Here is a 13,349-nt window from a genome sequence, read left to right as displayed (position 1 = left end):
ATTTGCTGAACATAGGCTCAACACCTCTCTTCCACAATAGCTCTGCAGCTCTCTTAATTTTCTGAGTCCTCTGTTCTCTCACACACACACACACACACACACCCTTCTCTACTCTGGATTCCAGGCTCTTCTGATCCTAGCCTTTCTACCACTCCTTAGACTTCTATTGATTTTTCATTTCTGCAAGTTAATGCCTGAGTGTTACTGTTACTTATAGGTCCATTTCCATAGCCATTTCAGGTGATAATAACTCATAAATGTAGCATCCTCAAGACCAGCCATGTTCTTGTGACTTCCAAACCTGTGCCCAAAGACAAAAATGGCTTGCCTAAGCTTCAGAGCCTTTCACTCATTTGTTTACTAATAGCTAATATGCATTTGTCCCTCTAGTGTCTCCAACTCAGTTGCTGTCCTTAGTTACATACAAATGTAACTAAGAGGATTACTAGATCTTCATTCTCTGCCATTCCTCTCTGTACCTGAATGACAGGCTACAACATCTGCCAACAGTATTTTTGGATGGGTTTCTTATCTCTACCACTACTACATTGGCTCAGCTGTGTCTTCATCTTCTTTCTCGGATTACTGTTGTTGTCCCCATGGACTCTCAACCTCCAACTCTGCATCTCCCATGAATCCAGGGATGTCTTTGTGAAAGTGTCCACCATTTCACCGCTCCACTTAGATCTACGCTATCACTCTCCATTCCAGTCTGATCTTAAAGCATTAAATTTTCACTTTATAAGACAGTGTTTAAAGCCCTACAATTTGAGCCTGATTTGCACTTCTGACCCCTTCTACAATCCCTAATGGAATCTAACCACCTTTGAACTTATTTCTCACATCTCTGGGCTTTGCATGTATGAACCCTGACTCTTCTTACCTCATACAACCTCACTAATATTAACCACTCATCTTCCTATTGGAAGCTTCTGAAGTTGTGGGTCATGACCCCAAATGACATCACAGAACTGACTGTGGGGATAAGTTGTAAAAAAAAAAAAAAAAAAAAAAAAAGGAGGGTTGGTAATAAAATTCTGAATATGTGAGGACCAAAGTAAACTCGGCATCAAATTCGGAATGAATCCAAGATTTTTCTGAGACAATATCTGTCCCTTAAGTAAAAGCTTTCCCAGTTGTAGTCATAGATAGCTACCTACAGATTGGATCTGAGGCTGTGGTAGTTATCTTGAGGTGGTTGGCCAGGGCTGGTTACACCCTAATACCCTGTAGACATGCAGGTCAGTGGTGCTGATCTCCTGGCCTGTGGCCTCCAGGTGAAAAGAATTAAGTCGGTAGAAATAGGTACCAAGGGGCCAGTTATCATAGCCTTCTCCATCTTTCTCTTGACTCTGGCCCCTGCCCCCCAGCGTGTTTTGGGGAAAGCCTTCTGTCTGGCTCAGTGTTCTGCCACCAGCCAGGTGAATGCACAGCATCACCATTAACAGGCCAGCTGAGGCACACGAAAGCTCTCTTTCCCTCTGAGGCCCTACCCTCATTAAGAAAGTAAAATGTTGGTGAGTCTTGCGGGCAGCCTTCCTCCCTCTGGATTGTGGGAGATCTCTGGCTGTCAGCATAGCACTCTGGGCCAGGAAAGTTCAGAGAATTACTTCAATAATATGACAGCCTCTTCCATTTAAAATGGAATTCAGCTCGGCTTCCCTCGGAGCCTTCATTGAAATTCTGCACATGATCCAGCCCTCTAGTCATTTAACAATGCCTCTCATGTTTGCCCTGATTTAAGAAAGAAAGAGAAAAGGAAGGAGAAAGAGAAAGTAAAAGAAAGAAAGAACAGAGAGCAAGCAACCCAGCTTTCTGTTTGTGATAACTGGATCAGGGTGGTGTAATTGCAGGGAGGAGGCCCCCAGGCTGACAGTAATAGGATGGCTCCTCTGATGTGTGTTACCATCAGACGATGACCTGTGCATGGTTGTTCTCGGGGGACAGTAAAGAGGCTTTTAAGAATTACTCACTGTGAAGGATGAAAGCTAATGAGGAAAGGAGCAAGTGAAGAGCAGAGAGACTCTTCGGGAAGTCTGGCTTCACTTAGGCCTGTCATGGCTCCCTTCAAAGTCATTAGGACGAGTGGGTCTCCAAAGGAGCACTCTGAGCATCGTGCATTCTCATGCAGGCTCCTCCCAGGTCAAGGCACCTCCTTCCTGAGGAATTAAAGCCACTAAATAATAAATATCAAGGGAAAGGAAAGGAACAGATCCAGTAAGGTGAGAGAGGGCATTTATATCAAAGAAGATACAGCTCCTAATGGGCTTCTACGGCAAGAGAGAAAAAGACAGTCCTTATACTCTGTGTCCTTGTCTTAAAGGCCAGGCATAGCTCCTGAATCGCATATACCAGCAGGCTGGCAGCTTGTGTTCGACTTGGGCACTGTTATTAAAAACAGAAAAATCAGATGTGCCTGGGGATCTGCAAGGATGCTTGTGCAGAATGTAGGTGGATATGTCTTCCAATGAAGTGCCCAAAAGCTGCTCTCTGAGCATAAGGTGGTGGTCTACTTCAGGAACCCACAGAGATTCTGCAGTATAAAGCTACATACTTACTTTCCTTATTCATAGCCTCCTGGGACCGACCACAAAGGCTGGTTGCTGATTCTGGGAAGGGCAGTGTGTCCTAGAGATGTAGCCTTTGTAGTGAAATAAACCTAAGGAACACGTTCACAGCATCCACACAGTGAGAACACATAGCAGTAGCATAAGCTCCAAACATAGTATCTTGAAATGGCCTCGGGCATGGAGGCTTTTGCTTTGTCTCCAGCCCCTGATCTGATATTCTAGATTGCTTGGTAGTGGGTTTCTCACACCCATATTTACCCTCAAAATACTATGAGCACTGCCTCCATCTCCAGCCCAGTGCTCTTCCTAGAGTTAAACCAGTTGTCCAGGAGGGTTTGGTCTGAGTGGAAATGACATAGAATTAAGCTACCTGTGGTAATTCTCTCAGCTCAAGACAACCTAGAGTTGCTTGAGAAGAGGGCCTCCTTGAAGGATTTGCAGTGAACAGTTCAGCCTTCGGGGAGTCTGCGAGAGATCGCCTTGATTGTTAATTGAAGTAGGAATACCCCTCCTAAATATGGGCAATAACCTTTCAGGGGCTGCTAGAAATTCAAAAGCTAGCTAAGCAAGTAACTAAGTAGACAGCATGGGCTTATCCATTTCTCTCTGCTTGGACTGTGGCTATTAAAACACTAGTTACTGAGTTTCTGCCTCAGTTTCCCCTTAGTGGTAGACTTCATTTGAGTGAATAACCAACACAACAAAACAAAAATAACCAACAATAACAACAACAACAACAAAACCAAACCACTCTCCTTAAGTTTCTATTCATCGGGGTAAGGGTGTAACAGAATAAAACTGAAAGTCACCCTGTCTGATCTACCAAGAATTTTAGAGTGTAATCCACTTGAACAGCCACCGATTTCATTCCACTCCCAGAGGCTCCACCCACTGTCCTACTGTCTACAAAAAGCAGCCTGCAGGACAGTTCCTGAGTGATGAGAGTTGGTTTTCACGAAGCAGTCATGTTTCAGCCTTGACTTTCTTCCTTTCATATGATGAAGAAGATTTTGCTCAGAAAACTGTGAGCCATAATTCTTTGCCTCTTCACCTAATTGTGTTAACTATTGAAAAAACAATTAATGTACCAAATGGCTATTGAACACCTGCCACATGAGAGAGATTATATTACCTGCAAGAGATGAGGAAGCCTGCATAATAAATGGCACTTGGGAGAGAGAGAGAGAGAGAGAGAGAGAGAGAGAGAGAGAGAGAGAGAGAGAGAGAGAGAGAGAGAGAGAATGAGAGCTACAGGGTCAGAAGCCACAGCAAAAATTCTATTTGTCTCTCCTAGTAGCTTTGAGACTTTGATGATTTCCTATATTTTTTTAAAGTCTTCCCTCTTCTTGAATGGTGTTTCATGAGAGCAACTGCTTCTTAGGATTCTGTAGCGCCATGAAAAAGCACTTTATTCTATCTTGGTCAGAGATCATGTGCTAAACCCCTAAGTGTAAGGCTGGAGTACCATGAATGATTCCAAAGCAAAAGAAGATTTAGAAGAGTCCATAGGAGCCAAGAACCAGCAGATAATGGAAACTTGCAATAAGAGTGGCCAGCCCCAGACAAGCAATTTGGCTTCATGTTCATGACCAGCTTCACCATAATCAGGAACCTCCATGATCCCACAGCTCACCTCAGACAAAAGAGCAGAGTTAGAACTCAGAAGCAAGTCCAAAGACAATTCCTGCGGAATGCAGGGATATGTGTAACTTGGCTCAGCTGGGATACCTGTGTGGCATATGTGCATGCCTGTGTATTTATGTGTGCATAGGTATATGTTTGAAACGTGCATGTAGAAGCCTGAAGTTGACAATTGGAGTCTTCTTCAGTTGATCTTCAATTACCCTTCTTTGAGGAAGGGTCTCTAAGTTGAGCCCAGAACTCAATGATATGGCTAGCCTTGCTAGCCAGCTTCCTGTAGGTATCTATTGTATCTACCTTCCAAGTGCTGGAAATGCAGGCAGACTATTGCCCACCCAACATTTATGTAGGTTCTGGGGACCAGAACTCTCACCCTCACATCTGCATGGCAAGCACTCTACCCACTGAACCATCACTCAGAAGGGAGGGGAAATCTATGTATTAAGTGGACTGTTAACTAATAGCAGAAAAAGTCATCCACCCCATTAGGAACATCTCACTCAATCTGACCACACGCGAATCCCACTGCTTGGATACATAAAGATAGCCCACGACCTTTCTGAGAAATGCATTCTCTTGCCACCCTCCTGGATTTCGGTTTTGACACCATCAGTCGCGGAGATAACCTGAAACCACAAATGCTGGATACGGTTTGGCTCATTTCATTCATTTCCAAAGTGTTATCTGTGGTAAAGCTTCTAAGGGAGAGTTAAAAAATCATTTGCAACAATGGGTTGTGTCAGATCACTTGAGTTTTCACTGTATTGAAACAGGACAAACTATACACACACACACACACACACACACACACACACACACACATATGTGTATACACACACACACACACACACACACACACATACATTGCACACTACAGAGTCTCCCTTTAGCAGAGTCGGCTATTTAAAGGCCATGAGGCATCCAGTCACCCTTAACCCTTTCACTTTCAGAAAACTAAACGCCACACAGGACTTGAAAATTGAATCAATCTTGACTAGGTATGAAATAATAATAATAAAAAAAACAGCTAATGTCTTCATCATTTCCTGAGCAAGCCTGTCAGGCAGAAGGGTGTTGCTTTTTTTTTTCTTCCTATTTTGTAAGATGTATTATAGCTGACTAATCCTCCATAAATATGAAAGAATGATCGTTTCACAGCTACCAATTGACAAACTGGAACACATTTTTCATTTGAGCATGCAAGATAAGCAGGCTGCCAGGGGCTCTGCCACCTCTGCCTCAGACAAAGCCTGTCCCAGGCAGGAGCTGCTTGGTTCATTCTTGGGTCACCACTATGTTATTTTTAGTTCTCTGAATCTTCACAGGAGTTCAGATCACATTTCATCTCTGGGACTACTCTACAGCCCACCTTCCCTAGCATAATTTAAAGAAATGGGTACCTCCAATTAAACCTTCCAGATGTAAATTTCTTGCCTGGAGAGCGAATTGAGAAGCGAATGGGATTCATGAATATAAATTGAGCCTCCCTTAGCTTCCGTTTTCATCTTGAAATTGAAGACTATTCGCCTCCCACACATAAATCCTTATTTGCCTTAAGTGTGTTTACTGTGGGACCCCAGTGCAGGGCTGGTAGCATATTGCTATGCATAGCCAAAGGTAACTCTCACAAGTCATTCTGGGATGAGGCCTGGGGAGGCAGAGGCCGCATGTAGCTGCATCTGTGTTCCCAGAAAGAAAGTAGATAGCTCTGCAGCAGGCAGTGCCCTGTGCGGTGATAGGGCAACTCAGCCTCCACATGCTCCGCCTGTCCTTGAGTATTTCCTTCATTTATCTGCAAGGGGATTTTTTTATTCTCTCTCTCTCTCTGTCTCTCTGTCTCAGTCTCTCTCAGTCTCTCTCTCTCTCTCTCTCTCTCTGTCTCTTTCTCTTTCTCTCTCTGTCTCTGTCTCTCTTTCTCTCTCTCTCTCTCTGAATATCTTTGCACCCCTCATAGTTTCTCTTCACCTTAGTTTTGAGCCCTGATACACAACTCTCTTGTCAGCCACAGGAGATTTTTTTTTTTTCAGCACAATGATTCTGTGGAAGGAAGGACATGTCTGACCAGCAAACATGCAAATGAGCTTTGGACATTCGGCTGCTTTCTCCCTTGTTCCTCTTCCCTCGTTTTTTGTCACCTCTCTCTTTTACTTTTCTGTTTGTTTGTTTATTATCTAGTGCAGTGGTTCTCAACCTTCCTAATGCTGCTGCACCTTTTTAATACTACAGTTCCTCATGTTGTGGTGACAGCAACAACAATCAAGTTACTTTCGTTGCTACTTCATAATGGTAATTTTGCTACTGTTATAAATCCTAATATAAATATCTGTGTTTTCCAATGTTCTGAAACAAGCCCTTCTGAAAGGTTCTTTTATCCCTCCAAAAGGGGTTGTGATACATTGAAACGAACTGATCAAGTGGTTTCACATAGTCAGTAAAAGGTCTATTCAGATGCCAAATACTGTTTGTCCTCAGTTTTCAGCCAGAAATATGTCTGTTTTAGTACTCCCAATGGCATGACCTTGACAGTGAGTTCAAATTGCCTGATCTCTGTTACAAAAGCAAATGGTAAGAGACTATAGCTCATAATTGATTGTAACCCTCTTACAACCATATCAAGTTACGTTTTATGTATATTACAGAGCAAGCTACAAAAGACTCAGTGTGGTTCAAAATAGCTTGATAAGGAAATAGTAAAATATTCTCAGATTGTCTTGTCAGGGCATAACTTTATTTTGTGTATGTGGGTTCTGTGTGTGTGTCTGTCTGTCAGTCAGTCTATGTCTGTATGTATCTGAGTATTTGTGTCTATCTGTCTGTGTCTGAGTGTATGCATCTCTATCTATGTCTGTGTATGTCTGTATCTGTTTGTATCTGAGTATGTGTGTTTCTGTCTTTGTGTGTGAATGGGTGTGTATATATGTCTATGTATGTGTGTGTCGTCTGTCTGTGTGTGTGTGTCTGTGTGTCTCTGACTCTATCTGACTCTGTCTCTGTCTCTATGTACATGCATGCGTGTGTGTGAGTGGGTGTGTCTCTGTGTGTGTGTCTGTGTATGTAGAGCAGACAACACACTTGCATGTCATTTTTCAGGGGTTGCCACTTTTCTTTTTAATTTAGGGTCTCTCATGGGCCCAGGAATCTCCTACAATACTAGACTGAATAGGCAATAGGACCAGGATCAACCTTTCTCTGCCTCCCTGGCTCTGAGATTACAAGCATGTGTCACCATATCCAAAGTTTTTTTTGTTTTGTTTTGTTTTGTTTTGTTTTGTTTGTTTGTTTGTTTGTTTTGTTTGTTTTTTAAATAAGAGTTTTGTGGATTTAACTCAGATCTTCATGGTTGCAAGGCAAGCACTTGACTAGGTTATCTACCTCCTCTGCCAGACTTCATGATGGAAATTCCACAGCAGCTGGATATATAAATTAGAATGGAGGGTGTGGAAACTAAAGACCAACAGAAACCTTTTAAAAAGGAAATGTATTTAAGCAGCTCCACATTCAAGACCAACAGAAACCTTTTAAAAAGGAAATGTATTCAAGCAGCTCCACATTCAAGACCTGCCTAGTGGTCTATGTGGGGTGACAGAAGAGGTGAACGTGTGTCTAGAAGGCTCTGATATCTAGCAATGTATGTGAAATGGCAGCCTGGGCCTGTCCTCCAGCAAAGCCTGGGAGGGCATCAGGAGGGAATCCAGCGTGGCGTAAATAACACAAGTGAAGTTTGACCTTCTCTTCTGAAGAAGCAGAGTTGACATGTCATGGCCTTCGTGGTGTCAGGTGGGCTTGTGGTTGAGCTACGCATACTGTAGTTGTGAGCCCTTGGAGATGGGAGTCTGGGGGTTACATAGGACTCTGAACATATGAAAGAAAAGCTTTGAGCATTCACCCTGGTGAAGACAGAGCAGAAAATTACAGCCATTACCCGTAATTCAATTGGTAATACAAGGTGTCCTTACAAGGACTTTAAATAATTTACTAAATTAAAAACTTCTGTAATTATGAACAGGGTGCACAGTGGGAATAAAAATTAAGATGACCCTCAAGGTCATTGGAAGGGTGACTTTAGGAATCCATATTGATTCAACCTCCTAACCTCCCAATGTGGCCTGTCTCTAGATTATTGTCTGCTGTCTTCCATGCCAATAGCTTGCTTCAAATCAACTTGGAGAACAGAATTAGTCTTCTAATTCAGCGACTCCCTGCAACATGGCTCTCTGATACGCCTGCTATAAATGAAGATATATAGTTACAGAACCAAGTATTTTCTTCTGTGAAGACTAAGATTTTATCTTCCCTCATTACAAAGTCACAGCATTCACAAGTACTCATTACATGCATCTGTTAACAATGTCTATGCAATCTGTGTTCTTATTTCATTTTTAGAATCCGCCCGTACAATTTATCTCAGTGTCTGTGGTAAGATTCTCCTCTCTGGTCCTCAATTTCTCAGTGTAACATACTCATGCAAGCTCTGGAAACACCCTGTTTTGCAGAAGTGAGCGATCCTATCACCCTATCAAAGTTGTAACTTTCTTCAACATTTATAAGAACAGTTCTCAGCCTTCTTTTACAATGCATTTAAAACTGCTTGTTTCTAGAACAAAACTAACTAAATAAAATTTTCTCTATCAATTGAGAAAAAGAAAAGATAGCCATCCAAATGAATAAAAATAGATGATTTTAAAAAATATATTGTATTCTATGATACCTTATGCACGCTCATGACTATTGATTTGGTGTTTTACTGGAATGTTCTCTTAGGGGCTAATTGTTGAACAGAACACTTTTCTCTTGCTGATACCCCACCCCCAGTGGTTAATTCCTCAGCATGAGGAGTCGTTTGTTCACCAGGACATGGCCAAATAGACTCCATACTGTGTGAACAGTCTGTTTGGTGGTCTCTGTATGCATAAAGCAAGTTCAGGAGAGTGGGAAAAAAATCAGTGAAGCAGTCATTTAAACCAAAACATCCTTAGTAATCTGAAATTATTGAGACCATTGAGGAAGCCAACCACAAAAACTATAATTTATGATGTTAAGAGAGGCCTCTGTGTAATGATGAATTAATCATAGTCACATGTGCTCATTGGACTAGTCTATGTAACAATAGAAATACCAGGTTTTCATTGGCCTATCCTATGTAACAATAGAAATGTCAGATTATTGTTTTTTGGGTTTTTTTTTTTTGAGTACTCTTTGCAGCAATGGAAATGTCAGAGGAGGTTCACTGGACCATTCTTTGTAACAATAGAAGTATCAGATTTTTATTTAACTGTCTTATGTAGCAATGGAAATGTCAGTGGACCTTTTGAAGCCATAACACTGTCCACACTTCAAGGTTACTTTAAAAAAATATTTTTTTCATTCTTAGGAAACAAATACCTGGATAGCTTAGCCACACCATGGAGCCTGAGATGTCCGAGGCTGCTAGCACCCCACACAATATCACAATTTCTTCCCATGACAGCTTCTTACAATCCATTCAGAAGAATTTTTTTTCCTCTTTACTTTACAGGTTACCAGCCAGTCTTGTCTGGTCAGCAGGGCTTCCAAGGCATGATGGGAGTACAGCAGTCAGCGCACAGCCAGGGTGTGATGAGCAGTCAGCAAGGAGCCCCGGTGCATGGTGTGATGGTCTCCTACCCAACCATGTCTTCTTATCAGGTGTGTGCCAGCAGCAGCAGAGTGTGGGTGTGATTGTGGGTGGGGGGCTGGCCACAATCTCACTCTTGTCAAGACAGAAGTTATAGGAAGTTGCAGGTGTGGAGCAGTTAGTAGGGTCATGGATGGTTGATCCATGCACCCATTACTTCACTTTGAATTGAGACTTAGAATTCAAACGTCAGGGCTTTTTAATGCTTTTCTGGATTTGCTTCCATAAAAACTGTTTGTAGAAGGAAATTCTTTGATGCTCTATCCCAGAAGACCTTTGGGAACTCTGTTGAAATGATACTTGGTAGAAAACCATTGTGGTGATTTCTCTACCATATTTTATCTACTCAAGTATACTTCTTTCTATTGGAGTTGCAAATTATCACAGGTTTTTATGTGGTGTCTCAGATGCATTTAAAGCAAACCGATGCAGGCACAATTCCATTCTGCAGGTCAGAGCACATATCGAGTCTTTAACACATCTTGTGTGTGCTTTTGTAATTAGGAACCTGAAGCCTCCAAGAATAAGAAATGAGGAAGGAGGAAAATGGTTTGGCCGTTCAATTTAGCTGTACTGGATGCTTCTAGCTTTAAAGAACCTATACTCAAGCTTTCTATGTGGACAAAACTTTCCTTCCTACTAAGGAAGCCACCAAGCTTCTTCTCATGAAAACAGAAAGGGCATGTTTTTCCACACTGAGAGATAGCTAGAGGGGTGTCCAGATACTCTGTTGGGGCAAAGGAAGGAGCCGAGGAGGGAAGGGAGGAGAGAAGGCAGGGAGACTTTATACTTGTAAGCATCTGCTTTATCCTAGAATCTCTCCCTGCCGTACTTTCAGAGGCTCTTTGACAGAGATGTACTTATCCAAATGGTCCCCATGTATGTTCAACCTGTGGTTCACAGGCTACATGCAGCCCATGATTCCTGTGAATGTAGCACACATATTCATAAGCCATGGTACCCTGTACCGGTGTCAAGAGTTGTACAGTCAGACAGGTTAAGTGACTTTCTCCAAGCGAAATAGCTAATAAATGATAGATATAGGACTAGGGATCTGTTCAGTGGATCTCAAACACTTGAATGATATTTATGACATCATGTCCTCCCTGAACACATTAATCAGCATTCTCACACTTGTGTCTCACACAGGTGCCAATGACCCAAGGCTCTCAAGCAGTGCCCCAGCAGACATACCAACCACCAATCATGCTGCCCAGTCAGGCAGGCCAAGGGTCACTCCCAGCCACCGGAATGCCTGTGTACTGTAACGTCACACCGCCAAACCCTCAGAACAACCTAAGGTTGATGGGTCCACACTGCCCCTCCAGCACGGTTCCTGTCATGTCCGCTAGTTGCAGAACAAACTGTGGGAACGTGAGCAACGCAGGCTGGCAGGTCAAGTTCTGAGAGCTCAGGCTGCCTGCTGTCCACTTCATCAGATGTTAACTCATGGCCTTCAAAGGAAGAGGAGACTGACGACTGGCTGAGGACTTCCATATACACTCAACGTGCAAACGATTGCTGCTGGTATTCTGTACAAACTAATCAAAGACTAATACACACATTAGCTGGTTAATGGTGCATAATTCCGTCATGTCTGCTAGGTATGCCTTTCTAGCTTAGCTAGTGACATGAATTCATCAAGGTAAGATTTTCTCCTACCACTGAATACCACTGTGTAGATTACAATATCCCTGATTCGGATTAGTTTTGTACTTCGTGTTGAGTTTGTGATGCTAAAAGTATTTAAAAATATATATATAAACTAAATCACACGGTACCAAAGCTGTAATGGAAAAAGGAAAGAGTTAAGGAATGGAAGGAATAATTTATATACACTATAGAGTTTTCTTTTTTAAATGGATATATATGGTATTGTAGTGTTTAATCCAAATAAAAGCTTATTTGACCTTACGGAGGAAGGTCATGTTTTTACCACCAGTTTGTTTCCGTCTCTCTTTCCATGTGCTGTTTACCTATTTAGTTAATGGTTTCATTAGCAGATAGATGTTAATTTTAAGAATGACATTTCCATACTTGTACAGAATACATTTTGACCACATTAAAACTCAATGTCTCCTCAAACTCTCCTTGATATCCTCCCTCTTCTCAGTTAGCTCCACTCTTCCATGCACTGTCTGTCTGTCTGTCTGTCTGTCTGTCTGTCTTTAATGAACCAATGAGGATTTTTTTGGGGGGGGAGGGGAGGGTTTATTTGACTTTCACTTCAATATTGTTGCTCATCACCAATGGAGATTAGGACCGAAACTCAAACAAGGCTGGAACCTGGAGGCAGGAGCCCATGGAGGGCTGTTTCTTACTGACTTGCTCTGAATCAATGAGTTTCACTAGGGCTTCTTACAGAAGCAAGGAGAGGGGATTTTTTAAGTTTAAAGGAACTTGTATAATTACTCTCTTAGAGGGAAAGTGTCTCTATCCCCCATCAACCATTAACTACCTATAAGTCCTCAGAGAGGGGCAGGGATTCATAAACCTCCCCTCCCCATGACAGGATGTTGATAGATTCCATTTTGTGTAGGTAATTGAAGATGCTGTGAGCTCAGTCAGGCCACTCTGTACCAGGCCTGGAAGATAGTGTTCCAAGAGAGTTTGCTCTTCTGCCTTCTCTTAAATTCTTTCCATCCCTTCCCCCGTGATGGTCCCTGTGCCTTGGAGGGATCATATAGAAATCCAATTTTGGCTGAACATTCGCTATGATTGTGTCTTATTAGTGTCCACGTTGTTCTTTCTTGGCGTCCCCTCACGGCTGCTATATGGAAAAGTGGCTCTCAGGCATTTTGAGTTGGCTAACATCTCTCTGAGAGATTCTATAAGCAAATATTAGTATCAAGAATAACCCCTCATCTTGATAGCATCATAAGGGCCATGAACATAAGTTGAACTCTGTGTCATTGATTTTAATTTAAAAAATATTGGAGGTGTAGAGCTATATTGTATCTACTAGGAAATTCTGAATGTTGCTAATACCAATACCTACTCTACATCTAGTCTTTTTCTGTCTTTGCTGGAGTTAAACTATGTGACTAGTAAAGATAAATTTCTTATTAATATAGAAAAGGCAGAGCCTGATTCCTCCTGCTATACTGAGCCACATACTCCAATGTACTATGGGTTTGGACAGTGAGCCAACATCTCCAAGGTACTGGCATTTGTCCTGGTAACTGAAAAAGAATGTATATAGCAACTATTTAATCACAAAGGCTAGAACATCTGCAAAGCAAATATGCAAAGCCTATGACTATCCAATCCCCTGACGGATGTATAATTCCCTATGGCATCCATGGTTAAAACTGAGTTAGGACAAAATTTAAAAATTAATAACTGAACTCTGGACTCGGAGGGTTAGCCCTTGGGAAGATGTCTCTTTGAGGGAATGAAACCTCGGAGCTTTCATCTTAATACCACAAGATAAGAATTCCTCTGTTGTTTATATTTCCTCCCTAAAAATGTGTTAAGGGAATGGC

At 42.1% G+C, this 13,349-nt stretch overlaps 1 protein-coding gene across 67 annotated transcripts in view; it reads left to right on the top strand.

Annotated features, from left to right (window-relative positions):
• The window catches only part of Arpp21 (cyclic AMP-regulated phosphoprotein, 21), a 171,198-nt gene extending 159,253 nt beyond the window's left edge, over positions 1-11,945 (top strand). For 34 of the 67 annotated variants that reach the window (NM_001362010.1, NM_001362030.1, NM_001362022.1 and 31 more), the window contains 2 exons: positions 9,727-9,875; positions 11,014-11,945. In NM_001362010.1, coding sequence (NP_001348939.1) covers positions 9,727-9,875; positions 11,014-11,271 — 407 coding nt within the window. In that variant the 3' untranslated portion in view covers positions 11,272-11,945. The remainder of the gene's footprint in view (positions 1-9,726; positions 9,876-11,013) is intronic. The other 33 variants (XM_030244669.1, XM_006512329.4, XM_030244673.1 and 30 more) reach the window with 1 other exon arrangement.
• Positions 11,946-13,349: the final 1,404 nt, after the last annotated feature.

The sequence above is a fragment of the Mus musculus genome, chromosome 9 (genome assembly GCF_000001635.26).
Source record: "Mus musculus strain C57BL/6J chromosome 9, GRCm38.p6 C57BL/6J".
NCBI classification, from domain to species: Eukaryota; Metazoa; Chordata; class Mammalia; order Rodentia; family Muridae; genus Mus; species Mus musculus.
This window is presented reverse-complemented; position numbering and strand designations above follow the sequence as displayed.